The sequence below is a fragment of the Sapajus apella genome, unplaced genomic scaffold (assembly GCF_009761245.1).
Source record: "Sapajus apella isolate SASKATOON/1434 unplaced genomic scaffold, GSC_monkey_1.0 scaffold144, whole genome shotgun sequence".
NCBI lineage: Eukaryota > Metazoa > Chordata > Mammalia > Primates > Cebidae > Sapajus > Sapajus apella.
In genome coordinates, this window is record NW_022437084.1 from 2391762 (window position 1) to 2415911 (window position 24150).

Below are 24150 nucleotides of genomic sequence, written 5' to 3' on the forward strand. Positions count from 1 at the left end.
CTACCCAGGCTGGAGTGCAATGGCGCGATCTCGGCTCACCGCAACCTCCACCTCCTGGGTTCAGGCGATTCTCCTGCCTCAGCCTCCTGAGTAGCTGGGACTACAGGCATGCGCCACCATGCCCAGCTAATTTTTTGTAGTTTTAGTAGAGACGGGGTTTCACCATGTTGACCAGGATGGTCTCGATCTCTTGACCTCGTGATCCACCCGCCTCGGCCTCCCAAAGTGCTGGGATTACAGGCGTGAGCCACCGCGCCCGGCCCCCTTTGGCATTTTGTAGCTTAGCTGCTAGGTGTTTCTGACTTATTCCAACACACCCTCATTTAATTTGTCTCTGGGCTACTCCTCAGAGTGTGAGCTGCTGGAGGGCACAGACCATGTTCTTCCGGTTCCCGGCTGTATCCTCACACCTAAAACAGCGCCTGGCACAAGGTAGGCACTCAATATTTACTGAATACATGAATGAGTTCTTCCTCCCCCATCTTCCCCTGCCCTCCACTCCCCAGCTCCACCTTCCACTTGCCTTTACCTGCCAGGGGCTCTCCCCCCACTGGAAGCCCGCCCTCCAGGGCTCCCCCCAGAACTTCATAGGGAGCCAAGGGGGCAGGGGCCGGGGGGAGTTTCCCATAGTCTACGAGCCATCCCAGCCCGCTAGCTGGGAGCAGGGCCCTGTCCAGCTCCAGCCCCAGGGTCGCCAGGAGTGACATGGCGGTAGCACAGTTGCTGGGCACTGATGGCAACAGGAGAGGCTGCAGCAGCAACTGGGACGAGGTTCTGGAGGTTGCTCAGCTGGGCGATGACGGGCACCAAGGCGAAAGTGGAAGACCTACACGCGTGAGACAAGAGTGGGTGGGGTCAGGACCAGCCTCGCCCACCAGCCAAAAATCACGGGGAAGCCAAGCCACACCCCCAGGCACGTCCATGGGGCTCCTTCCTCCCCCTTCCAACCAGGGTTTAGGAGCCTCACCCTCAACGAATTCTAAATTTGCCCTTTCTTTCCCCAAATCTCTGAGCCCCACCCACCACCAAGGAACTCGCTATAGGTACTAAGGTAGGACCGATGCCCCACCTCTTCCCCCAATACAGAACCTAAGGGTATCCCTGGGGGATTACCTTAGGCCCCTCCCATCCACCTCAGAATATTTCGCTTCATAGAAAAACTCAATCCTAGGGACATTTTCTTCCAGCCACGCCCCTTCCTCTAAAATATTTCCTTTCGGCTCCACTGCCTTCCTAGCTTTCATCCCAAATCAGTTCCCAGGGGAACCGCCCCAGGTCCCAGCCTTTTAATGTTATCCACTAAAATCCCACGCTTCGCCTTGCCACTGCCCCTCCAAGCCCCGCCCCTCATTGTTTATTTAGCTCCGCCCCCGATTCCCTAGAGGCCCCGCCTCTTTGTCCCATCCCTCAGCTGTTGCCTTGGCCCCGCCCCTTCTCACAATGGACTCCCTAAGTCCCACCCATCGTGACGAAGTGGTTCTGATTCCACCCGTTTAAAGAGGCCCCTCTAAGCCCCGCCTTCTGCCCTGTCAATCTACGTGAGTCACTGCCTCAGCAGGTGCCTAGTTGAAATGGAAGAAAGCTGTGCTGTGAGTCACAGCAATGTGGAGCCGGAAAGGTGGAGGAGGGTAGAGGGGATTGGCAGAGAATGGCTACCCGAACGCCACCTGTCTACACACGGCTCTGCCCCCGAAAGACAAAGTGCATGTTCCGCCGCCAGAGCGGTCCAATTGCTTTTACACCGCCGCCCTCCTGGGGATCAATGCGCGTGTGTGACGCCGCACAGGACCCGCCGCTCATTCATACGGGGCACTAGTGGGCTACTGCGCAAGAGCAACCAAGCGCGCACGGAATCGTTTAGAAAAAAGCACACCCTCCCCTGGAATGCGCAGGCGCAGCCGCACGCGGGCTGACAAACACCAAGTCTAGAACTCTCCCACACGGCCTCGGGCCCAGTGCGCACGCGTAGCCGCGCGCCTTCGGCCCGCCGTCCCTTTTCTGCGCCTGCGCGACCGTCATTCCCCGCTCGTGGTTCCCCACCCCCAGGGCTCCCTAAAGACGGCCACGAGCTGCGAAAGCGCGGGAAAGGCGGTTGGATAGGGAGAAGCGAGCGGTTACTCACTCCATGGCTGCGGCAGGAAGAGGCAGCGGTGGCCTCGGCTGAAGAAAGAAGGTGGGAGCGGAGAGCGCAGGCGCGGAGACGGGCTGGGGGCACTAAGGGGTCGCGGCTACAGAGCCATGGCCGGGGCTACGCGGGCGGAGGAGGCGACGCTGTAGTGACAAGACTGAACTGAGGACGGGGAATGAGGCGGCCCCGGGGACTGGGGATAGATATATCCGGGGTGGCGCAGCACGGCCCGCCCGGATCCTTCCGCGCCCCGCCCTCGCGCGGCCCCAAGCGGGAGGCAGCCAGGTCCTCTCCTCGTGGGGATCAGAGGATCCGACTCCCTACTTCCCTCTCACAGGCTCCGGCCCCCTCCCTCTGAGCCAGGGTCCGGCCCTCTCCTGCTTGTGGCTCCGAGGTCTGGTTTTTCCTTGTGACTTTAGGCTCTGGTTTCTCTTTCTGCCTCTGAGGTCTGGGCCTGCCTCCTCCTGTGATTGAGGATCCAGGCTTATTCTCTTCCCGCAGACCGGCACCAGTTAATTTCCCTTTCCCTGCTTCCAGAATTTCCTGCCAGCCACACGTTTCATCTCCATCCCCCAACTGCTGACCCTTAGAACCCTCGTGGGTTAGAGTCCAGCATGAGTCACAGCCCCCTCCGAAACGCAGACCTGCCAGGATGGCCGCCGGCAAATAAGTTCCCTCACCACGTTTCCCTGTCTGCAAAATAAGAAAATCAACTCTCCTGGTGGGTTTATGAGACTCAAGACAGTGTGTCCGCCAAGCTTTATGCACAGAGTTCAACTCATACATTCCTGTTCAACATTTTTTTTTTTTTTTTTGAGACAAGAGTCTCGCTTTGTCACCCAAGCTGGAGTGCAGTGGTGCAGTCTCGGCTCACTGCAACCTCCCCCTTTCGGGTTCAGGTGATTCTTCTGCCCTCAGCCTACCGAGTAGCTGGGACTACAGGCACGAACCACCACTCCGGGCTAATTTTTGTATTTTTAATAGAGACAGGGTTTACGGTGTTGGCCAGGATGGTCTCTATCTCTTGACCTTGTGATCCACCCGCCTCGGCTTCCCAAAGTGCTGGGGCTACAAGCGTGAAGTACCGTGCCCAGCCGTATTTTATTATTAATAGAAACTCTGGGGCCCAGTCTCCCTTCTTCCTCCCCGCTTGCAAGAGCCGCAGGCGTTGGACTGTCCAACACCTGCTGGTGGGTCATTCTGTCTCCCTCATTCCTCCAAAGTGTCCGCTTTGTCTCACCTCCCATTCCAAAGGATGGGTGCCCAGGCCTCATCCCCTGGCAGGGATTCATGCATCAAGTCCCCAGCTTCGTTCTTTTCTCCATCCCTTGCCTTGGCTTCCTTTCAGACAGGCCTTAGCCTCCACTGGATAGGAGCTATCTCACAACCCTGCCAAAAATGGAAGATCTCTGTTTTCCTTTAGTCAAAGACAGGGTAGCCATCTTGCCCCTTCTGCACTGGGCCCTCCACTAGCTGAAGTGGATGTTGGTCTTTTCTCTGTTGCAGAAACCCACCTTGTCCCATCCACATCAGGACACCCCAGCTGGAGCTCAACCTTCATCCCTTCTGTGGCAGTTAAGAGAGTGAATCAAGGTCCAGAGAAGGTGGAGGAACCCTGGTATTGAGCATTACACACAAACTTCTTTCTCCTCCCTTCCCTGTGGCAGTCAGATCCTTCTCGGGATCTGACCACCTTCTCTTGGAGCACTTACTGTCCACTGCCAGTTTCTGAGCACTTGCCCTGTATTTCCTTTCACTGTAGGGGCTGTGTTATCACCTATGCAGTATGTAGGGTAGCGGCTCAGAGCACAGACTGAGCTTGTCCCACCCAAGTACGTACATGGACCCACCCATGTACGTGGGTCCACATGTAGCCCAGAATGTTTCTAAAACATGCAAATTTTTTTTGGCGATCTGATTTATTTATCTATTGCTCATCAGCTATTGTTAGTGTATTTTATGTGTGGTCCAAGACAATTATTAGTGTGGGCCCAGGAAGCCAAAAGAGTATCCATCCCTGGCATAGACTCTGGAGCCAGATTATATGAGTTCAAAACCTAACTGCACCCCACTTATTAGCTGTGCGACCCTAGTCATTTCCCCTTGCTTTGCCTCAGTTTCCCCTTTAGTACAAAGTGGCATTAAGAGTACCTGCTGCTGGGCCATGTGCAGTGGCTCACACCTGTAATCCCAGCATTCTGGGCAGATTGCTTGAGGTCAGAAATTGACCAGCCTCAGTAACTTGGTGAAACCCCATCTTTACCAGAAATACAAAAAAATAGCTGGGTGTGGTGTTTTGCACCTGTGGTCCCAGCTACTCGTGAGGCTAAGGCAGGAGGATCACTTGAACCCTGGGGAGGGGCGGAGGTTGCAGTGAGCCGAGATTGGGCCACCGGACTCCAACCTTGGTGACAGAGTGAGACCCTGTCTCAAAAACAGTTCCTAACTCTTAAGGCTGTTATGAGGAGTAAATGAGTTAATTCGTGTCAAGCAGTTAGACTGCGCCTGGTACACAGTAGGTGCTGCGTACACGGTGGTTACTGTTATTGCTGTGATTAAGGTGGATGTGTTCTCTTTCTATTCCTGTGCAGTAGGTGCTTTCAAACTATTTACAAAGGAGATTTCAGGACCAACTTCCTTCCACTTCTCAGTATAGGTTTTTGAGCAAAAGCAGATGGAATTAAGGGTAGACTGTTGGACAGACTGCCAGTGGTAAGGAGGCATAGTTGTACCGTGCCCACCCCCACCCCCGCCAGAATCTTCTCGTAAGAAGACCTTCTAGATTGTACATGGGGAGTGGGTTTTTTTGTTTTCTTTTGTTTTTGAGAGGGAGTCTCACTCTGTCACCCAGGCTGGAGTGCAATGGCGAGATCTTGGCTCACTGCAACCTCCACCTCCCAGGCTCAAGCAGTTTTCCTGCCTCAGCCTCCTGAGTAGCTGGGATTACAGATGCATGCCACCACGCCCATCTAATTTTTGTATTTTTTAATAGAGATGGTTTCACCGTGTTAGGCTAGTCTCAAACTCCTGACCTCGCGATCCGCCTGCCTCAGCCTCCCAAAGTGCTGGGATTACAGGCCTGTAACAGGTTTAGACTTTCCTTGTCCTTCATGACCTTGACAGTTTTGAAAAATGCTGGTTGGGTATTTTATGGAATGTGCTTCCATTTGGTTTTGTCTCGTACTTAGACTGGGATTGAGGGATATCGAGAGGATGGCCAGGTAGGATACTTTTCTTTTTTTTGAGATGGAGTTTTGCTCTTGTTGTCCAGGCTGGAGTGCAGTGGCATGATCTCAGCTCACCGAAACCTCCACCTCCCAGGTTCAAGCGATTCTCCTGCCTCAGCCTCTTGAGTAGCTGGGATTACAGGGTGTGCATCACCACGCCTGGCTAATTTTGTATTTTTAGTAGAGACAGGGTTTCGCCATCTTGGTCAGGTTGGTTTCAAACTCCCGACCTCAGGTGATCCGCCCGCCTTGGCCTCCCAAGGTGATGGGATTACAGGTGTGAGCCACTGTGCCCTGCCGGGCCTGGGTATTTTTTTTTTTTTTTTTTTTTTTAAATGGTGAAAAGATATACATATATTTAGAATTAGCCAGCTGGACTCAGTTTAGATTATCCCAGTTTTGTTGGCAACATCCAAAACTTCATAACCAGGAGCCAGTCGAACATGCGCCTTCTTCTCTCCATCAGGCCGAATCAGGGTGTTGACCTTGGCCACATCAATGTCATAGAGCTTCTTCACAGCCTGTTTGATCTGGTGTTTGTATTTTTAGTAGAGACGGGGTTTCACCATGTTGACCAGGATGGTCTCGATCTCTTGACCTCGTGATCCACCCGCCTCGGCCTCCCAAAGTGCTGGGATTACAGGCTTGAGCCACCGCGCCCTGATCTGGTGTTTGTTGGCTTTAACATCCACAGTGAACACAAGTGTGTTGTTGTCTTCTGCCTTCTTCATGGCAGACTCAGTGGTCAGCAGAAACTTGATGATAGCATCGTGGTCCAGTTTGTTTCTCCTGGGGGGCTCTTCCGAGGACATTTGGGCTGCCTCCAGAGTCGCAGTGTCCTGGGCCTCAGGAAGGTGGGTGACGTGCGGATCTTCTTTTTTTTGTGGCTGTGGACACCTTTCAACACTGCCTTCTTGGCCTTTAAAGCCCTTGCTTTGGCTTCAGCTTTAGGAGGGGCAGGAGCTTCCTTCTTCGCTTTCGGCACCGTCTTGTGAAAAGGGTCCGGGCCTGGGTTATGGTTTTTTTTTTTTTTTTTTTTTTTTTGAGATAGAGTTTCGCTCTTGTTACCCAGGCTGGAGTGCAATGGTGCGATCTCGGCTCACCGCAACCTCCGCCTCCTGGGTTCAGGCAATTCTCCTGCCTCAGCCTCCTGAGTAGCTGGGACTACAGGCACGCGCCACCATGCCCAGCTAATTTTTTGTAGTTTTAGTAGAGACGGGGTTTCACCGTGTTGACCAGGATGGTCTCGATCTCTTGACCTTGTGATCCACCCGCCTCGGCCTCCCAAAGTGCTGGGATTACAGGCGTGAGCCACCGCGCCCGGCCTATGGGTATTTTTTAATAACCTCATCAGTAAGAGAATTTTGTTGCTGACTGTGTGTGGTTTACGCTGGCTGCAGAGGCGTCTGGGCAGGGACTCTGCTTCCCCTCCCCCACCTCCTCAGCCCTTTTGCCTTTTTCTCCCTCTAGCTATTGGGTCCCAGCCACTTCAGCCCAGCCCACCCAAGCAGCTGGACTCAGTACTGAGTGGGTACCAGTTCCCACGCTTAGCTCTCCAGCCCCTTCTAACCTGTTCTAATTCACCGTGGGTTGTCAGCGGTTGCCTGCAGCCCCTGCTCCCCAGGTCTTTGAACTGTGAGTCCTCTCTTGGGCCCATTCCTGACCCAGGCCTTTGGCCCCTTCAGGACTCATTCTGTGGCCTTCCCTAGCCTCCAGCTCCCCTGGCCTTCCCTAGCCTCAAGCTCCCCTTCAACTCCTCAGCTGGAGCTTGAAGCAAAGGTGGGGCTACTGGACTCTTTCTTGGTGCGGAGGGGCCTGGCTTGGGGAGTGAGGCGGTGATTACAGGCAGGTTGCATCAGCCCTGGCTCTTTGATGGGGAGGGGAAGTTGGAGGATTCTCTGGGGGCCCTAGCACACCTGGCAGCCACTCCTGGTTAGTAGCACAGCATGAGGGGGTGGGGCAGAGAGAGGGAGAGGGATTGCCCCCCCCACCCCCCGCAGGACCCTGAGAACCTCAGGCTTGGTGCTGAGAGGGGCCTCAGATTACAGAGGCTTGTTAGCAGGAGACAAGACTGGGACCCCGAGAGGTAACGGGGATTGTGAACAGCTCCCAGGGGCCTCAGGCCCATGGTGTAGGCTCTGGTAGGTCTCCAAGTCCCGACCCTCACCTCAGGCCTACTGCTCACGGTTGCCAAATGCTATCGCCCTGCTATTGCTGCAACCTCTCGCTGCTTTCCCAATCAAGGTGGCCTCCTGTGTGATGGAAAAGGCTCTGAGGTTAACATCAGACAGACCTGGGTTCTGGTCCTAAGCCCAGCACCAAGTTTTAGACTGGAATGTTGGCAGGGCCCTCATCTGTCCGAGCCTCAGCCACCTTCTGCAGAACAGGTCAGAGTGTGGGCCCTGGATCTCTGCTGGGTTCACACCCAAAGTCCACCCCTTCTGTGACCCTCAGCAGGTAGCATCCTCTCTCTGTGACTCAGTTCCCCCAACTCCGCCACTTCTGTGACCCTCAGCAGGTAGCATCCTCTCTCTTGACTCACTTCCCCCAACTCCGCCACTTCTGTGACCCTCAGCAAGCAGCATCCTTGCTCCGTGACTCAGTTTCCCCCGCTATAAAATGGGGATGAAATGGTCCATTGCACATGGTGGTTTTGAGAGTTAAATGTGTAAATGTGTGAAAAATACCTAGAGCAGGCCCTGGCATACAGGAAGTGCCCTGTGATTGTTCTGCTCTGGAACCTGGTGTGGGAGCGCCATGGAGATGGTGTTGGTGAATCCAGTGCCTGCTGGAGCCCAGGTCTATGCATGCTTCTCTGTTCCCGCCACGCCTGCTTCTGCTTTCAGATCCACCCCGCACAGATGTCTGCCTACGTGACTGCTCCCCCGAGCACTTCCAGAGCAAAGTCAGGGCCCTCCTGATTCCCAGAATCGTTCCCCACAACCCCCAGCCCTGTGCTGCTATTTCCGTAGGCATCAATACATTTTCTAATGAGTTAGCACAGGGGCCAGGGAATGTGACACTGAGGTCCCCGAGAGGAGCCAGGGAGGGTAACTGGGTCACGTAGGCCAGGGCTGCCGGGGTTGAAGGTGGGCGTCCTGGCAAACAAGGGCAGGCAGGCCAAGGCCAGCTCAGTTACGGGGAGGATGACATGGGGGCGGGGAGGTAGCACAGGCTGCCACGCGGCCCAGAGTCCGCCAGAGCCCCTTCCCTCCCTCGCGCCAACCTTGTCCCTTTATCAGAAGCAGTCACAGTTCTTACAAAAAAGGACACAGCAGCCGGGCGCGGTGGCTCAAGCCTGTAATCCCAGCACTTTGGGAGGCCGAGGCGGGTGGATCACGAGGTCAAGAGATCGAGACCATCCTGGTCAACATGGTGAAACCCCGTCTCTACTAAAAATACAAAAAATTAGCTGGGCATGGTGGTGCGTGCCTGTAATCCCAGCTACTCAGGAGGCTGAGGCAGGAGAATTGCCTGAACCCAGGAGGCGGAGGTTGTGGTGAGCCGAGATCGCGCCATTGCACTCCAGCCTGGGTAACAAGAGTGAAACTCCGTCTCAAAAAAAAAAAAAAAAAAAAAAAGGACACAGCAAACTGATGACAACTGACAGTGTCCTAGAGCCCAGGAAGCCGTCACTTAGTGCCATGTGACCTGGGACAAGATACTGCACCCTCTGACCTGTGGTTGCCTCATCAGTAAAATGGGCACAGTAATAGAACTACCTCCGGGCAGTGTGAGGGACAGGGAGTTGACACGGGAAAAGGCCTGGGCCCCTGAAAGGCACCGGGGCCACGGCAATGCTGGCAGAGCTGCTAGCTTCACAGGAGAAGCTGGAAATCTAGATTTTGGGTGTGTGTGTGAGAGCCAAGTTTTAAAGGTAGGCAAGTAATTCAGAAAAACCTGGAAAACCCTAGCAAACCACAACTGTGGACAGGACTCAGGCAGCTGGCCCTCTGTGACCTTTGTGTTCAGTGACTTTCCCTCCCCACAGCTGTCGTCATCTCTGCCCATAGAGAGCAAAAGGAACTGAGCCCTCATTCCAAAGGTCTCCAAGGACTGGGGCTGGCCTCTCTGCGCCGGACTTCACCAGCAGGGAGACAGAGCTGGGCCTTGTAACGCAGCTCGGTCCTGTGTGAAGTGGGGGAGGACCATGTTTCTAGGGAGCAGAGAAGGAGGTCTCTAGAGAATCCTTCCTTAGGGTCGGGATGCCTGCTGGAAGCGGGTGCTGGTGTCTCATTACTGTCTTCTATCTTGCCATCCACACCCCCAGCCAGAGGCCACCAGGAGCACATCACTCATTGTGGCAGGAAGACTGTCCCTTGCAGGGACCCAAAGGACACCTCAATAAGGAGGCGTTCGGACTCACTTTAGGAGTTGGTCTGTGTCATGTGACTTTGGGGTGGGTTGAACGGAGTGGGGCTTTGCTCTGAGTGGGAGACTGGTGGGAGCATGGGCAAGCCCATAACGAGGGTCTGTTTGACCCGGTGCCAGGAGAAGCAGAGGGAGCTAGTGCCGGGGTTCGTTGAGAAACAGCCGGCAGCTCTTGAGCCAGGAGGGGTGTGTGGTCACTCTGCGGTTCAGACTTCATGCTGTCTGTGTCGAGACGTGACTCAGGAATGGTCAGCTCTGGTTCGGACTTGGTGCTGTCTGTCGAGACGTGACTCAGGACTGGTCAGCTCTGGTTCGGACTTGGTGCTGTCTGTGTCAAGAGGTGATTCAGGAATGGTCAGCTCTGGTTCGGACTTGGTGCTGTCTGTGTCAAGAGGTGATTCAGGAATGGTCAGCTCTGGTTCGGACTTCGTGCCGTCTGTGTCGAGACATGATTCAGGAATGGGCTTGTGATCAGGGCTGCTTTCTTCAGCAAATGTACTCATCCTGCCAAGATGGGGAAAGGGAGGTGAGAGCCACCACCACGTCCAGGGGAAGCGGCTCCTGCATCCGGCTGGCCCAGGATGTGTGGTTCCTACAGGGTCACTTGGGCATAGAGGAAAGTACCCAGCTTGAGCCCAGCCAGCACTCATAGGATGGATAGTCATGGTAGAAGGTACGGGGAGAGAGGTAGAGGCAGGAACCATCGTGGGAACCAAGGCTACCTAGGTGCCCCCTCAACAGCACGGGGTACTCTCCATGGAGAGCTTTGAGGGTCAGCAGCCATCAGAGCGCCAGGCCTTAGCCCAGTTTGATGCGGAACTCTGCCCTCTTCTTCCTGACCTACCACAAAGCAGAAATGGATGGGAGGGTGGCAAGCAGCGGACGCAGGCGTCCCAGGCCGTCATCTGCAGCTGGGGCAAGCACATCACCCCGAGACGGATTTGAGAGTGAAGCCCAGGCTGGTCTGGAAGGTCATGGAGATGGCCCAGGAAGTCTCTAGAGAGTGGGAAGGGGACTGGATATGGCAGGGGGCGGTGGTGGTGGTAGGGGCAAGAAAAGCCCAGGTTGGAGAGGCTCAGTGCAGTTAGGAGCTCGGCTTTGGGGCCAGGCAGATGCCTGGGCCAGCCCTTCCTGGCTGTGGGACTTCACACAGGTGACTTAAGGTTTCCTCATTTATAAATGGGAACCATGATAGTTCCCTCTCAACACGTTGCTGGGGAAGGTTGAGTGAGAACAGGTAAAGCCCGGGAAATTGGCCGAGTGCGTGAGAAAAGCAAGGAAACGTGATTGTGGAGATGGCCGCCGAGCGCCAGAGAGGGGCTGGGGGCTGCTTCCAGGTCTCAGAATGAAAGCCACCCTGCCCCCACCCTCAGGCTGCCTTCACCTGGTTCCCAGAGAAACCTCCTCCAAGGCAACCGTCTCTACCACAGCCCGGCCTGGGCCCTTCCCTCCTTCCCCCACTGACATCACTGCGTCTCCCAGGGGAAGCTGGTGTTGAGGAGAGAGGCTTCGGAGGGGTACAGGTGTGCTCCGTTTGCTGCTCCCAGAGTCCCTCAGCCCTGAAGCCTCAGTCCCTCTCCAGGCTCCTCCCCCGCCTGTTCTCAACCAGCATTATTGGACACCCCAAGGAAGGCAGGGGCCTGCGCTTAGAAACTCCTCCGTCCATGCCATTGCCCTCGGGGTAAAGTCAGCTCTGAGCCCGGAGCCTGTTCCACTCCTTGGCCTCACTGTGGCCTCTCAACCCCTTCCCAGCACCCCCCGGTTGGTTGGTTGGTTGAATGGCTTTATTGAGGTACTGCGTAATCCATACCCATTTATCAAAGTGTCTTAGTGGTTTTAGTACATTTCAGAGTAGTGCAGCCATCACCACAATCAATTTTAGAACATTTTCATCACTCTAAAAAGAAACTCCTGGCCAGGCGTGGTGGCTCATGTCTGTAATCCCAGCACTTTGGGAAGCCAAGGCAGGTGGATCACTTGAGGTCAAGGGTTCAAGACCAGCCTGTCCAACATGGTGAAACCCTGTCTCTACTAAAAATACAAAAATTGGCTGGCCGTGGTGGTACATGCCTATAATCCCAGCTACTTGGGAGGCTGAGGCAGGAGAATCACTCGAACCCGGGAGGTGGAGGTTGCAGTGAGCCAAGACTGCACACTGCACTCCAGCCTGGGAAATTGATTGAGACTGTCTCACACACACACACACACACAAAACTGTTGTGGTGGCTCACACCTGCAATCCCAGCTACTAGAGAGGCAGAGGTGGAAGGCTCAGCTGTGATTGCGCCACTGCACTCCAGCCTGGGAGACAGAGTGAGACCCTGTCTTTGAAAAACAAAAAATTTTTTTATTGCAGTTGCTGGGGTGATCTTTTAATACAAGGGAAAGAAACAAAACAGTTCTTGGCCAAAAAGGAAGGAGAGCCTTGGCACCAGAGTATCCCTCAAATATCTTCCAGGCCTGTTGTTTTATATGAAGAGCGATGGTTCTAGAATCCTTAAAAATCTCTCTGGCTGTTTCCTGACTTTTCCATCGTTGTCTGAGCTGATGCGTTTTTCCTGTGGGGAAAATTGCTATTGGTCCCACCACCTGAGCTCCTTTGGTAGCTTCTGGACCTCGGGAGTCAAAAGGAGAAAGTAATTGCTCATTAGCGGTGAAGTGGTACAAGGGAAAGAAGGGGAGAAGATTGAGACCCAGGGAATCCATGAATTTTACCTACTGCCTTGAGGCAGTCCTGTGTAGCAAGTGGCAGAAGCAGGGTTTCGGTGCCCTGGGCAGGTCGGCCCCTTGTGAGGGCCTCAGTGTCCTCACCTACCCAGGTGTGGAGAATAAGCCTGCTTAAACTGATTTCTAAGATACCTGAAGAAAGAACAGTTGCAGAACAGGGTGTCTGGCAGGCTGCGTTTTGTGTACGTGGGGATAGTGCAAACTGTGCTTTTGCTTAAATGCCCAGCAATTCTCTGCAAACACGTGCAACAGAAAGCTAACAGCCTGTCTCCGGGGACACGGCTGGGCGGCTGGGCGGCTCGGGGAAGACAGGCCACAGTGTTCCCTTTTTGTACCTTTTGAGCTAGAACAATGTGAATGTGCTACCTATTTACAAAAGGAATTTAGTTTTCATTTTTCTTTTTTTTTTTTTTTTTTTTGAGACAGAGTTTCGCTCTTGTTACCCAGGCTGGAGTGCAATGGCGCGACCTCGCCTCCGCCTCCTGGGTTCAGGCAATTCTCCTGCCTCAGCCTCCCGAGTAGCTGGGATTACAGGCGCGCATCACCATGCCCAGCTAATTTTTTGTATTTTTAGTAGAGACGGGGTTTCACCATGTTGCCCAGGATGGTCTCGATCTCTTGACCTTGTGATCCACCCGCCTCGGCCTCCCAAAGTGCTGGGATTACAGGCGTGAGCCACCGCGCCCGGCCTGGTCTCGATCTCTTGACCTCGTGATCCACCCGCCTCGGCCTCCCAAAGTGCTGGGATTACAGGCTTGAGCCACCGCGCCTGGCCTAGTTTTCATTTTTCTAAATGCTCACAGGGTCACTGGGTTGCAGCAGGGGTGGTCCGGCCTCCTGGGTAGTGAGCACGCAGGAGCATTGAGGCATTGAAACGGTAAACATCTGAACACGCAGTAAAGGTCCCAGTGACAGCCTGGGGAAAAGACAGGCTGATCCTCACAGCTTCTCCCCCGAGGAGCCGACAGACACAGGCGCACGCCCTGTCCCTCTGTCTCCCCAAGGGTCTCTTATCCTTAATGCAAGTCGGTTATACCTGTAGGTTGAAAGGCTTCGGGGAGCAAAATGGGACCGGAATGCCAGGTGGCATAAGGAGGAGAGAGGACAATTGAAAACCCACAGGTATCCGTGTCCCCTCCTCCCTCCTTGCTGCTGGGGACGCCTGGTTCTGTGAAGGAGGGTGTCCTTTTGATGGAGGTGAGCGCTGGGGGTGGGAGAGGAGCTGAATTCCATGCCACAGATTTGACTTCGAAAAGCAGCCTCTGGCACTTTGGAAGGATGGCCTGAGCCCAGGAGTTCAAGACCAGCCTGACCAACATAGTGAGACCCTATCTCTACAAAAATTCAAAAATTACCTGGGCCTGGTGGTGTGTGCTTGTAGTCCCAGCTACCGGAAGGCTGGGGCAGGAGGATCATTTGAGCCCAGAAGGCTGAGGCTGCAGTGAGCCATGATCGTAGTGAGACTCTGTCTCCAAAAAAAAGAAAAGAAAAAGGAAAACAGCCCCTCTCCAAGGCTCTTGTTTTGTTTTGTTCTTGAGATGGAGTCTTGCTCTGTCGCCCAGGCTGGAATGCAGTGACGTGATCTTGGCTCACCACAACCTCCACCTCAGCCTCCCGAGTAGCTGGGTTTACAGGCACCTGCTACCACACCTGGCTAATTTTTGTATTTTTAGTAGAAACAGGGTTTCACCATGTTGGCCAGGCTGGTCTCGAACTCCTGACTTCAGGCGACCCACCTATCTCGACCTCCCAGGCCTGTGCTGGGATTACCGGCCTGAGCCACCACGCCTAGCCTGCTGTGTTTTCTATTAATGGGGTTGGCCATACCCCAGGCAGGGTAATTACGTAAGATGGGGGGCCCAGCCCAACAAGCTCCCAAGGCACTCTGGTTTGGCCACTTGGCTAAGGTCTACTTAGGAAGTTGTCTATCCGTTGACTTCAGTTCTTCAAGGGCAGCCTCAGAGCTGATTTGTTCTTCAAGGTTCAGTTGGATTTTCTTTGATACAGAGGTAAGAGGAACTGATTGAGGAGATGGTTAAGAAGCAGAGCAGTTAGACTTCGGGAGTTGGCCGTGCTAGCAGACGGAGAATCCCAGCAGAAACACGCCTGGGGATGGTCCTGGCCAGAGGTCCCCACAGGAGGGCAAGTGAGGAAGGCAGTGTCTGGGAACAGTGCCCGAGCCTTGGCGAGAATCAGATTTCCTTGGGCTGGGCGCAGCCAGTCTCTGTTTTCCCCTCACTTCTCTCCTTTCCACTCCCTCACTCTGCTCTTTTCTCCCCTCTTCTCGTCCCTCGGGTTCCACTGGTCATACTTCCCCAGAATCTGAAATAGCGAATGCTGGGCTCTGCATTGTCAGCAGTGCCATCAGGTGGCTGTCGGCCAAATGCCAGGGGCCTTTGTTCAGGTGCCTCCCAGAACTTTATTTTTTTGAGCCAGAGTCTGGCTCTGTTGCCCAGGCTGGAGTGTGGTAGCGTGATCACAGCTGACTGCAGCCTCGAACCCCTGGGCTCGAGTCATCCTCCCACCTGTATCTGGGATCACAGGCATCCACCACCACACCTGGCTAATTTTTGTGTTTTTAGTAGAGACAAAGGGGTTTCGCCATGTTGGCCAGGCTGGTCTGGAACTCCTGAACTCAGGTGATCCACCTACCGCGGCCTCCCAAGGTGCTGGGATTATAGGTGTGAGCCACCACACATGGCCAACACTTAAATCTAACAACTCTTCCTCAACGAAACCCTCCCGTCCCAGGTAGAAGGTCAGGACTTGGCCCCGGAAAGCTCTGGATCCGCATCGTGGGGCTGCTGTTTGCTGGGTGGCCTTGGGGAGTCTGCACCCATTTACCACCCAGGAAGGGCTGGGTGTGCCACATGCAGTGCTCCTGGTACAGTACCAGTTACACAGTAGGTCCTTAGTAAATGGTGGTTACTGAGTCCCTGCTGTGTACCAGGCACTGCTGCAGGTGCTGCGGATACACCAGGGAACAAATGAAAACCTGGCCCAGTGGGGCGGACACTATCCCCATCGTTAGCCTTCCTCTGTGCTCGCAGGCGACTTTGTTCCTCCCTTCGTCGTCATAGATGGCCTGTCATGGCTGGGTGTCAGTGGCGATCCACCCACATCCACACCCCTGGCAGGGTCGCCCCAGCAGCAGGGCATGTCTGGATTTTCAGAGTCGCCCCTCACTTTGCTTCCTGTCCCAACTCCGCCTTGGTCTCCATGCACAAGGGCAGACCTGCCCCTGACCCCAGCCCCTTTCTCAACCCCAGCTCTGCTCTGTGTATTCCCATCCACTTATCTAGATTTCATTCTGTTCTTTCTCCGTCGTCCCTCAGCCCACCCCTAGTTTCCAGTGGCTGCTGTAACAGGGCATCACAAACGTGGTGGTTCACAGTGAGTGTCTTCTCACAGTGTGGGGGTCCGGAGTCTAAGTGAGTGCATGCTGCGCGGTCCTTCGGGAGATTCTAGGCAGTGTCTGCCTCCAGCTCTAGCGGTTCCCGCTTGAGGCCCCTCATCTTCAAAGCCAGCAGCACAGTGTCTCTCATTCCGTTCCTCTGTGGGCAATGGTCCCTCCGACTCCTCTCCTGCCTCCCTGAAGGACGCTTGTGGTCACCTGGGGCTTACATGGATAAGCCAGGATGATTTGTCATCATCACATCTGCAAAGTCCCTTTGCCATGTAAGGTCGTATTGACAGGGTCCTGGATCCAGGTGTGGGCATGTTTCAGGCCATTTTTCTGTCTATACCCCCACACATATAACACACATCCTTCCTAAACCTTCCTTTCCTTTTAGTACAAAGCTGAGGTCTCCTGTATTCTTTCCCAGGCACAGACCCCTGTCTCAGGCATCTAAGGAGAGGGGTTGGAGGCCAGGCGGGTGGATCACCTGAGGTCAGGAGTTCGAGACCAGCCTGGCCAACATGGAGAAACCCCGACTCTACTAAAAACACAAAAATTAGCCAGGCACAGTGGTGGGCGCCAGTAACCCCAGCTACCTGAGAGGCTGAGGCAGGAGAATTGCTTGAACCCGGGAGGTGGAGGTTGTAGTGAGCCAAGATCGCGCCACTGCACTCCAGTTTGGGTGACAGAGTGAGACTCTGTCTCAAAAAAAAAAAAGAAAAGAGAAACTGGGACTTGGAGTGGCAGAAGAATCACAGATGGAGGTAAGGTGGTAGAGCTGACCTGAAGGCTGGGTGATAGCAAAGAACCCTGGTTCCCACAGCTGGGGGTGGGATGTGTCTGCATCTGATTCCCAAGCAGGTCTTCCTCTGTCCCCAGGACTGTGAAGGCACCGGCGTTGTTTGAAACTCAAAGGTTGGGGCAGGCAGGACGGGAAGGGACTGGCTACTCTGCCAGCACTTCCCCTTGGTGACGCAAGGCCGCGCTTCTCTAGCGCCCTCTGGAGTCCATCCTGCCTCGGTGAACTGTGATGGCCACAGCCACCCAGCCCTGAGCACAAGCCCAGGCACATCCTCCTCCGTTCCCTGGAAATGCACCACTCTCTCAGTTTGGCTTCCTCGCAGCACCAGCGTCTTTTGTAGGGAAACTCTCCCCTTTCGCAAATGTGGTAATTCCTGGACCAGAGCTCCTAACAGTTAGCATTTTAGAGAAACCTCCCAAGTTCTAGTATTTATGGTGTTTGAGGGTTTTTTGGTTTTTGCCTCAATCTCCTGGCTTAAGCAATCCTCCCGCCTTGGATTCCAAAGTGCTAGGATTACAGGCATGAGCCATCGTGCCTGGGTTGTCACTATTAACCTGGACAGACCCTGTGTCTTGGTGCAGGCTTTGGTAACTGGGAACAGACTCTATGGTTTTAGTACACATTTAACACTTTGCTCAAATTGTGATGCTCTCTTCCCTGAGTCCCAGTCTGGGCCTCAGGCTCTTGGCCCAGACCTCCCAGTCTTCTCTAAGCTGCCTGGCCGCCAGCCTCTACCCCTTCGGTCCATCCCCCACACCCATAAACTCCCCTGTGGCGCGCTCAGCATAATGCCTCAACCGTTTGCATGGTGTGTGTGGCTCTGCCAAATTCTTGCGCCCGTCACATGGCCATGAGTCCCCAAGACCACCCTCCGGCTCAGTGACGAGCTAGGACTCACAGCGCTCCGCATAGCTTTCTCCTGACAGTCATGGTCATGGCTTATCACGGAGAAAGGATACAGACTGAGAAGAGCAAAGCGGAGAGATGCAAAAGCTCTGCGAGAGACGAGGCACGAGCTTCCAGCTGTCCTCTCCCAGGGGAGAGGCCCAGGCAGCCCTTAGCCCTCCCGGCAGCAATGTGTGGTAGCACATAGGGAGTGCCGGCGGCCCAGGTTTCGGGGAGGAGCAGTTCTATAGGCATGGAGCCACCTGTGTGGCTGAACTGAGGACTGCAGTCTCCAGCCCTTTGAGGTCTCGCTGATACCGAATGACCCGAAGCCCCCACTGTAGGTCAGAGCGTTAGCATGGACACTCTAGAGTGGCCGGAGTGCCCAGGTGAACAAAAACGCTTTTACCTGGCAGGACATTTCAAGAACGTAGAGATTCTCTACAGGAGCTGGTCAAGGACCATTTCTCTCTTTGAAATGTGTGGATTTGAACAGCCCAGGCTTGGCAAGTCAGTCCTTCACGCCTAAACGTCTCCCCCAGGAAGCACTAAATCACTTAACATCCAGAGGCACGGCCGCTGGTTCAGCCTCCCTGTCTTCACACAGGCCCTTCCTCCTGCCTGGACAACCCCTCTCCCTCCCATCTTCTTCCTGGCTGATGCTTCAGCCTCCCAAATAGTTGGGATTACACGTGGCCACCCTTATGCCCGGCTAATTTTTATATTTTTAGTCGATGGGATTTTGCCGTGTTGGTCAGGCTAGTCTCGAACTCCTGACCTCAGGTGATCCACCCACCTCAGCCTCCCCAAGCGCTGGGATTACAGGCATGAGCCACCACGCCCAGCCTACGTTTTTGAGATGGGGTCTCACTCTGTTGTTCAGGCTGCAGTGCAATCACGGCTCACTGCAGTGTCCACCTCCCTGGGCTCCAGTGATCTTCCCGCTTCACCCTCCCAGGTAGCTGGGGCTACAGGTGCCACCATGGCAAACTCGTTTTTGTATTTTTTGTAGAGACAGGATCATACTGTGTTGGCCAGGCTGGTCTCGAATTCCTGGGCTCAAGCAGTCCTCCCACCTCGGCCTCCGAAAGTGCTGGGATTACAGGCGTGAGCCACTGCGCAAGCCGTATTATATCTAAACTGCATGCATCAGGGCTGGATCAGTATGGGCTGCCATTGTGAACAGATCCCTGGCACCTGAAGTGTTGGAAACCAGCGATGCACTTAATCAGTGGTGAACTGTGAAGCCAGACAAGGCCCCACAGGAGATTGGTTTTGTTTCTTGAGACGGAGACTTGCTCTGTGGCCAGACTGGAATGCAGCGGCGCAATCTCAGCTCACTGCAGCCTCCACCTCCTAGGTTCAAGCAGTGCTCCTGCCTCAGCCTCCCGAGTAGCTGGGATTATAGGTGCCCGCTACCATGCCTGGCTAATTCTTTGTATTTTAGTAGAGACGGGGTTTCACCATGTTGGCCAGGATGGTCTTGATCTTCTGACCTCGTGATCCATCCGCCTTGGCCTCCTAAAGTGCTGAGATTAGCGTGAGCCACCGTGCCCAGCCCTCTTGTAGTTGTGTGCGTGTGTGTGTTCTCTTGTAGTTTTTTAATAGTTGCAAAGAGCTTTTTATAAATGCTTTTCTTGGAAATTTTAGCTACAGCTTATTAATAGCAAAAGCTTTTTTAAGCCGAGTTCTTGAGAACTGAGATGGGTAGGCGTAGCTGCTCAGATGCCGTTAGCTGCCGGGAACCACACACGGGCTCAGGGTGGCTCAGCAGTGAGGACTTGTGTTCTGCCCACAGCGGGAGGACTGGATGCGGCCAGGCAGGGCCCCAGCCGTCCTGGGGGCTCAGGCACTTGCCGTGGCCTCTTGAAGAGATCTTTCTCAGAATCCACCAGGAGAGCTTTATGAAAATGCCAGGGCCAGCATCCCAGCCCCGCAGAGACTGGCTTCACGGAGCCGGCAGCCTTGTGCGTTTGGAATGCTCCCAGGCGGTGCTCATGAACACCCACTGAGATCCACAGGCGGCAGAGCCCCGTGCGGCTGGCCCCGGGGTCGTCTCCCCACACTTGCTTGGCTGTGTGGAGGAGGAGGGGCAGATGAAACAAAAATGAGGGGCCTTGAGGAAGGCAGAACGGTGCAGTGGAATGGGTGGGGGTAGTGAGGTAGGTTTCCTCTGACTCAATCTAGAAGGGGATTTCCTGAGGGCAGACATCAAGAAACTTGAAAACTGGCCTAGAGAGAGGGAAGAGGAAACAGACGTCGTGGGGGTTTCTCTGGGCCAGGCACTTGGCTTCTCAGTCGTGACTTTGTTCCCTCTTTTTTTTGAGACAGGGTCTCGCTCTCCATGCCCAGCTTCTAGAGCTGCTTCTGCCTTCCCTGGCTCCTGGCCTTCCCCATCTTCAGATTCAAAAGTGCGTCACTCCAGTCTGCTTTCGTCACCACAAGCTTTCTTCTCTTCCCGAGTCAGTCAGGCTCTGTCTTCTAGGGACACTTCTGATCATCTTTAGGGCTCATGCCTATAGTCCTAGCACTTTGGGAGGCCAAGGAGGGAGGATTGCTTGAGCCCAGGAGTTCAAGACCAGGGCAGCAGAGATCCAGTTTCCACAAAAATAAAAAAGATTAGCTGAGCATGGTGGCTTGCACCTGTAACCCCAGCTACTCTGGGAGGCTGAGGTGGGAGAATCGCTTGAGCCCAGGAGGTCAAGGCTGCAGTGAGCTGATTGTGTCAGTGCATTACAGCTGGTATGACAGAGCAAAACCTTTTCCCAAAAGAAAAAAAAGAAAAACACCGATACCAGCACTCCTTCACCTTTTCCTCTCCAAGTAACCTTTGACCTTCCCGCTGATAGATGGCCCCACATGGAGCTTTTTCAGTTAGACATTACCAAAATCTAGTCAGTTTGAACTGAATGGAAATGCTCTGGCCCATGGGGCTTCTGGGGTGCTCTTTATCCCTCCCCGACCCATCTCGGGTGGGGCTCATGGTCTCCGGTGATGTCCCAGTGTCTGCACATGGTTGAGAAGGTATCCAGGGGAGGCCCAGGTGCAATCCCCTGCACCACATCTACAGGTGAAAGAGGCAGCTGCCTCCCAAACCTGGAGGAAACCGCAGGGGAGGCTCTGATTGGCTGGCTCAGGCCTCAGTTTATCCTTGAGCCAATCACTGCAGCCAGGGATATCTGTGCTCTGATTGAGCACGTGGGTTTCAGACACCCCCCCCTACCCCGAGTTAAGAGAGGGCGTTCCATCGTCCTTGCCTGCTAAAGAGTGCAGGTTGGGGGCCTTCAGCAGCCCACGCTCTGCCATCTGGCCTGAGTTCCCAGCCCCATGTCTCTCTGAGGTCCAGAGAGGCCCTCAGGGCGGCATGAGCTGATCCACTCGCACCCTGCTAGCGTCAGTGGGGGAATCTCACTGGGTCCCATGCTGGGAGCAGGTCCTACAGCTGTTCCTCTGTGTCCTAGTCCTGCTGGTGGCAGTGCCTCACATTTCATCCCGTTCTCGGGCTGAGGTGGGTCCAGGGTTCTGCTCTTCTGCCTCAACCTCCACAGAGTGGGAGCTTCCACTGTGCTAAACGTGGCCGTGCACGTTCCTAGCCCCCCGGCTCCTCATACCTTAACCCTGGCGCGTGCACTGGTGCTTTCGGATCCTCCTCGGTTTAGCAGAGCCTGGTTTAGGTTACACAGGAAGAAGAGGGGTTGCGTGCCACTGAGCTTGCCTTTCCAAAACTGCCATCTGACAATGTCGCTTCCTCTGCTTTAGAAATCTTCCCAAGGTTGCAGACACCGACGGATTTGCTTTGGGAGCCGGAGTAGCTGCCGCCATCAGAGTCTGGAGCCATGAGCGGGTTTAATTTTGGAGGCACTGGGGCCCCTACAGGCGGGTTCACGTTTGGCACTGCAAAGACGGCAACAACCACACCTGCCACGGGGTTTTCTTTCTCCACCTCTGGCACCGGAGGGTTTAATTTTGGGGCTCCCTCCCAACCAGCCGCAAGTACCCCTTCCACCAGCCTGTTCTCACTTGCCACCCAGACTCCGGCCACACAGACGCCAGGCTTCAGTTTTGGAACAGCAACTCCTGCTTCGGGGGCAACTGGATTTTCTTTGGGGACTGGTGCCTCAAAGCTAAACCTGAGCAACGCAGCTGCCACCCCAGCCATAGCAAACCCCAGCAGCTTTGGGCTGGGCAGCAGCAGCCTCACTAATGCCATGCCGAGCACCGCCACCTCCAGCCAGGGCACAGCACCCACTGGCTTTGTGTTTGGTCCCTCCACCACCTCAGTGGCTCCAGCCACCACATCGGGAGGGTTCTTGTTCACTGGTGGAAGCACAACCCAAACCTCCGGTTTCAACATGGGCTCAGCAGGGAATTCAGCCCAGCCCACAGCGCCTGCCGGGTTGTCCTTCACTCCGGCCACGCCAGCAGCCACCACAGCAGGCACCACTCAGCCAGCTGCACCCACACCGACGACCACCACCACCAGTGCTGGGCCCACCCTCTTTGCCTCAATAGCAACTGCTCCAACCTCATCCGCCACCACTGGCCTCTCCCTCTGTACCCCTGCGACCACAGCAGGAGCCCCTGCCGCTGGGACACTGAGCTTCAGCTTAAAGGCACCCGGAGCAGCTTCCGGCACCTCCACAACAACATCCACCACTGCCACCACCACCACCAGTAGCACCAGCAGCACCAGCAGCAGCAGCACCGGCAGCACCGGCTTTGCCTTGAATTTAAAACCACTGGCACCAGCCGGGATCCCCAGCAATACGGCAGCCACCGTGACTGCTCCACCTGGCCCTGGTGCAGCCGCAGGGGTGGCCACCAGCTCCGCCATGACCTACGCACAGCTGGAGAGCCTGATCAACAAATGGAGCCTGGAGCTGGAGGACCAGGAGCGGCACTTCCTCCAGCAGGCCACCCAGGTCAACGCCTGGGACCGCACGCTGATCGAGAACGGGGAGAAGATCACCAGCCTGCACCGAGAGGTGGAGAAGGTGAAGCTGGACCAGAAGAGGCTGGACCAGGAGCTCGACTTCATCCTGTCCCAGCAGAAGGAGCTGGAAGACCTGCTGAGCCCGCTGGAGGAGCTGGTCAAGGAGCAGAGCGGGACCATCTACCTGCAGCACGCGGACGAGGAGCGCGAGAAGACCTACAAGCTGGCCGAGAACATCGATGCGCAGCTGAAGCGCATGGCCCAGGACCTCAAGGACATCATCGAGCACCTGAACACGTCCGGGGCCCCCGCCGACACCAGCGACCCGCTGCAGCAGATCTGCAAGATCCTCAACGCACACATGGACTCACTGCAGTGGATCGACCAGAACTCGGCCCTGCTACAGAGGAAGGTGGAGGAGGTGACCAAGGTGTGCGAGGGCCGGCGCAAGGAGCAGGAGCGCAGCTTCCGCATCACCTTTGACTGAGCCACTGCGGTCCCCAGGGAGCTCCACGGGGGGGCGTGCCCTGTTGTCTAGTGTGAGGTTGCAGCAACTTACTACTTGTTTCTTGCTTTCCTTTGAGTGACTGTGCCCTTGAGACAGTTGCTGTGTGCTTTGACTTTTTCCACTTAGGAAGTATTCTGAGCTCTCTGCCCAGGCAACAGCTTCATGGGTGTGGCTTTCATTTCAGTGTCTGTTTTTTTTTGTTTGTTTTTTTTGTTTTAAGACGGGGTTTCACCATGTTGGTCAGGCTGGTTTTGAACTCCCGACCTCAGGTGATCCACCCTCCTTGGCCTCCAAAGTGCTTGGATTACAGGCTTGAGCCACCACGCCTGGCCCATTTCAGTGTCTTTGGCCCCTTTTCACCCACGGCATACACCCACCTCATCCTGCCTCAGCCAGGTGCTGGAGAAGTGCTGACGGTCTTGGTCCCAGCCAGGGTCGGGTGGGCAGCTGCTCCAGCCAAAGTGTAGTCACAGGTGCCGTGAAAAACACCAAGCGTAAGAGAACCTCCAAGGCTGGGCACAGTGGCTCGTGCCTGTAATTCTAGCACTTTGGGAGGCCGAGGCGGGCAGATCACATGAGGTCAGAAGTTTGAGGTCCAGCCTGGGCAACACAGTGAAACCCGTCTCTACTAAATATATAAAAACTAGCCGGGCGTGGTGGCGTGCGTCTGTGATCCCAGCTACTGGAGAGGATGAGGCAGGAGAATCGCTTGAACCCAGGAGGTGCTGTAGTGAGCCGAGATTGCACCACTGCACTCCAGCCTGGGTGACTGAGTGAGACTCTGTCTCAAAAAAAAGAACCTCCCGGGAAACAGTAGCCCAGTTTTGGAGTGTAAGATGTGGGTTCGTGAAAGCCAACCACCAAGACAAAGCACAGTGCGAACAGAACAGACAGCGACATAGAGAATTTCACAGAAGACAGGTCAGCTGAGGGGCCTGTACACGGCATGTTGAGGAACCACACGCGGGAGCCAAGAGGCCTGCCTTGTGCCTGGCCCAGGCTTGCCCCACTTCTGGCCTCACCTCCTCCAGGAAGCCTTCCCAGCTACCCAAAGCTCAGTCCGGTGGCCTTGCAGGTCCCTATAGCACCCTGAGCCTGCACCTTGGTGGCACTTCCTATGCCGTCATTTGCTAGCTGTTTGCGCCTCTGTCTCACTGTTAGATTCTGAG

At 55.0% G+C, this 24150-nt stretch overlaps 3 protein-coding genes across 7 annotated transcripts in view; 2 read left to right on the forward strand and 1 right to left on the reverse strand.

The window, feature by feature from the left end:
- Positions 1 to 2756, reverse strand: part of ATF5 (activating transcription factor 5) — a 5316-nt gene extending 2560 nt beyond the window's left edge. The window contains exons 1-2 of the mRNA XM_032264499.1: positions 2123 to 2756; positions 530 to 826 (exon numbers count right to left, since the gene is read on the reverse strand). Coding sequence (XP_032120390.1) covers positions 530 to 707 — 178 coding nt within the window. The 5' untranslated portion in view covers positions 708 to 826; positions 2123 to 2756. The remainder of the gene's footprint in view (positions 1 to 529; positions 827 to 2122) is intronic.
- Positions 2035 to 23191, forward strand: NUP62 (nucleoporin 62). 5 transcript variants are annotated; one of them, XM_032264483.1, is made up of 3 exons: positions 2035 to 2173; positions 3635 to 3746; positions 21300 to 23191. In XM_032264483.1, exon 3 carries the CDS (start codon positions 21377 to 21379, stop codon positions 22958 to 22960), a length of 1584 nt encoding a protein of 527 aa, XP_032120374.1. In that variant the 5' UTR covers positions 2035 to 2173; positions 3635 to 3746; positions 21300 to 21376; the 3' UTR covers positions 22961 to 23191. The 5 variants fall into 5 exon arrangements, with proteins under 5 accessions (XP_032120374.1, XP_032120375.1, XP_032120373.1 ...); XM_032264484.1 differs by lacking the exon at positions 3635 to 3746 and adding an exon at positions 6092 to 6209 and having other exon boundaries at positions 2036 to 2173; XM_032264485.1 differs by lacking the exon at positions 3635 to 3746 and adding an exon at positions 4720 to 4840 and having other exon boundaries at positions 2090 to 2173; positions 21313 to 23191.
- Positions 2080 to 24150, forward strand: part of IL4I1 (interleukin 4 induced 1) — a 40149-nt gene continuing 18078 nt past the window's right edge. Inside the window, exon 1 of the mRNA XM_032264478.1 lies at positions 2080 to 2173. The gene's annotated coding sequence lies outside the window, so the exon portion shown is untranslated. The remainder of the gene's footprint in view (positions 2174 to 24150) is intronic.

What these genes read in the sequence shown, in the direction of transcription:
- NUP62 (XM_032264483.1), top strand. Translation starts at nt 21,377, where the DNA reads ATGAGCGGGTTTAATTTTGGAGGCACTGGGGCCCCTACAGGCGGGTTC.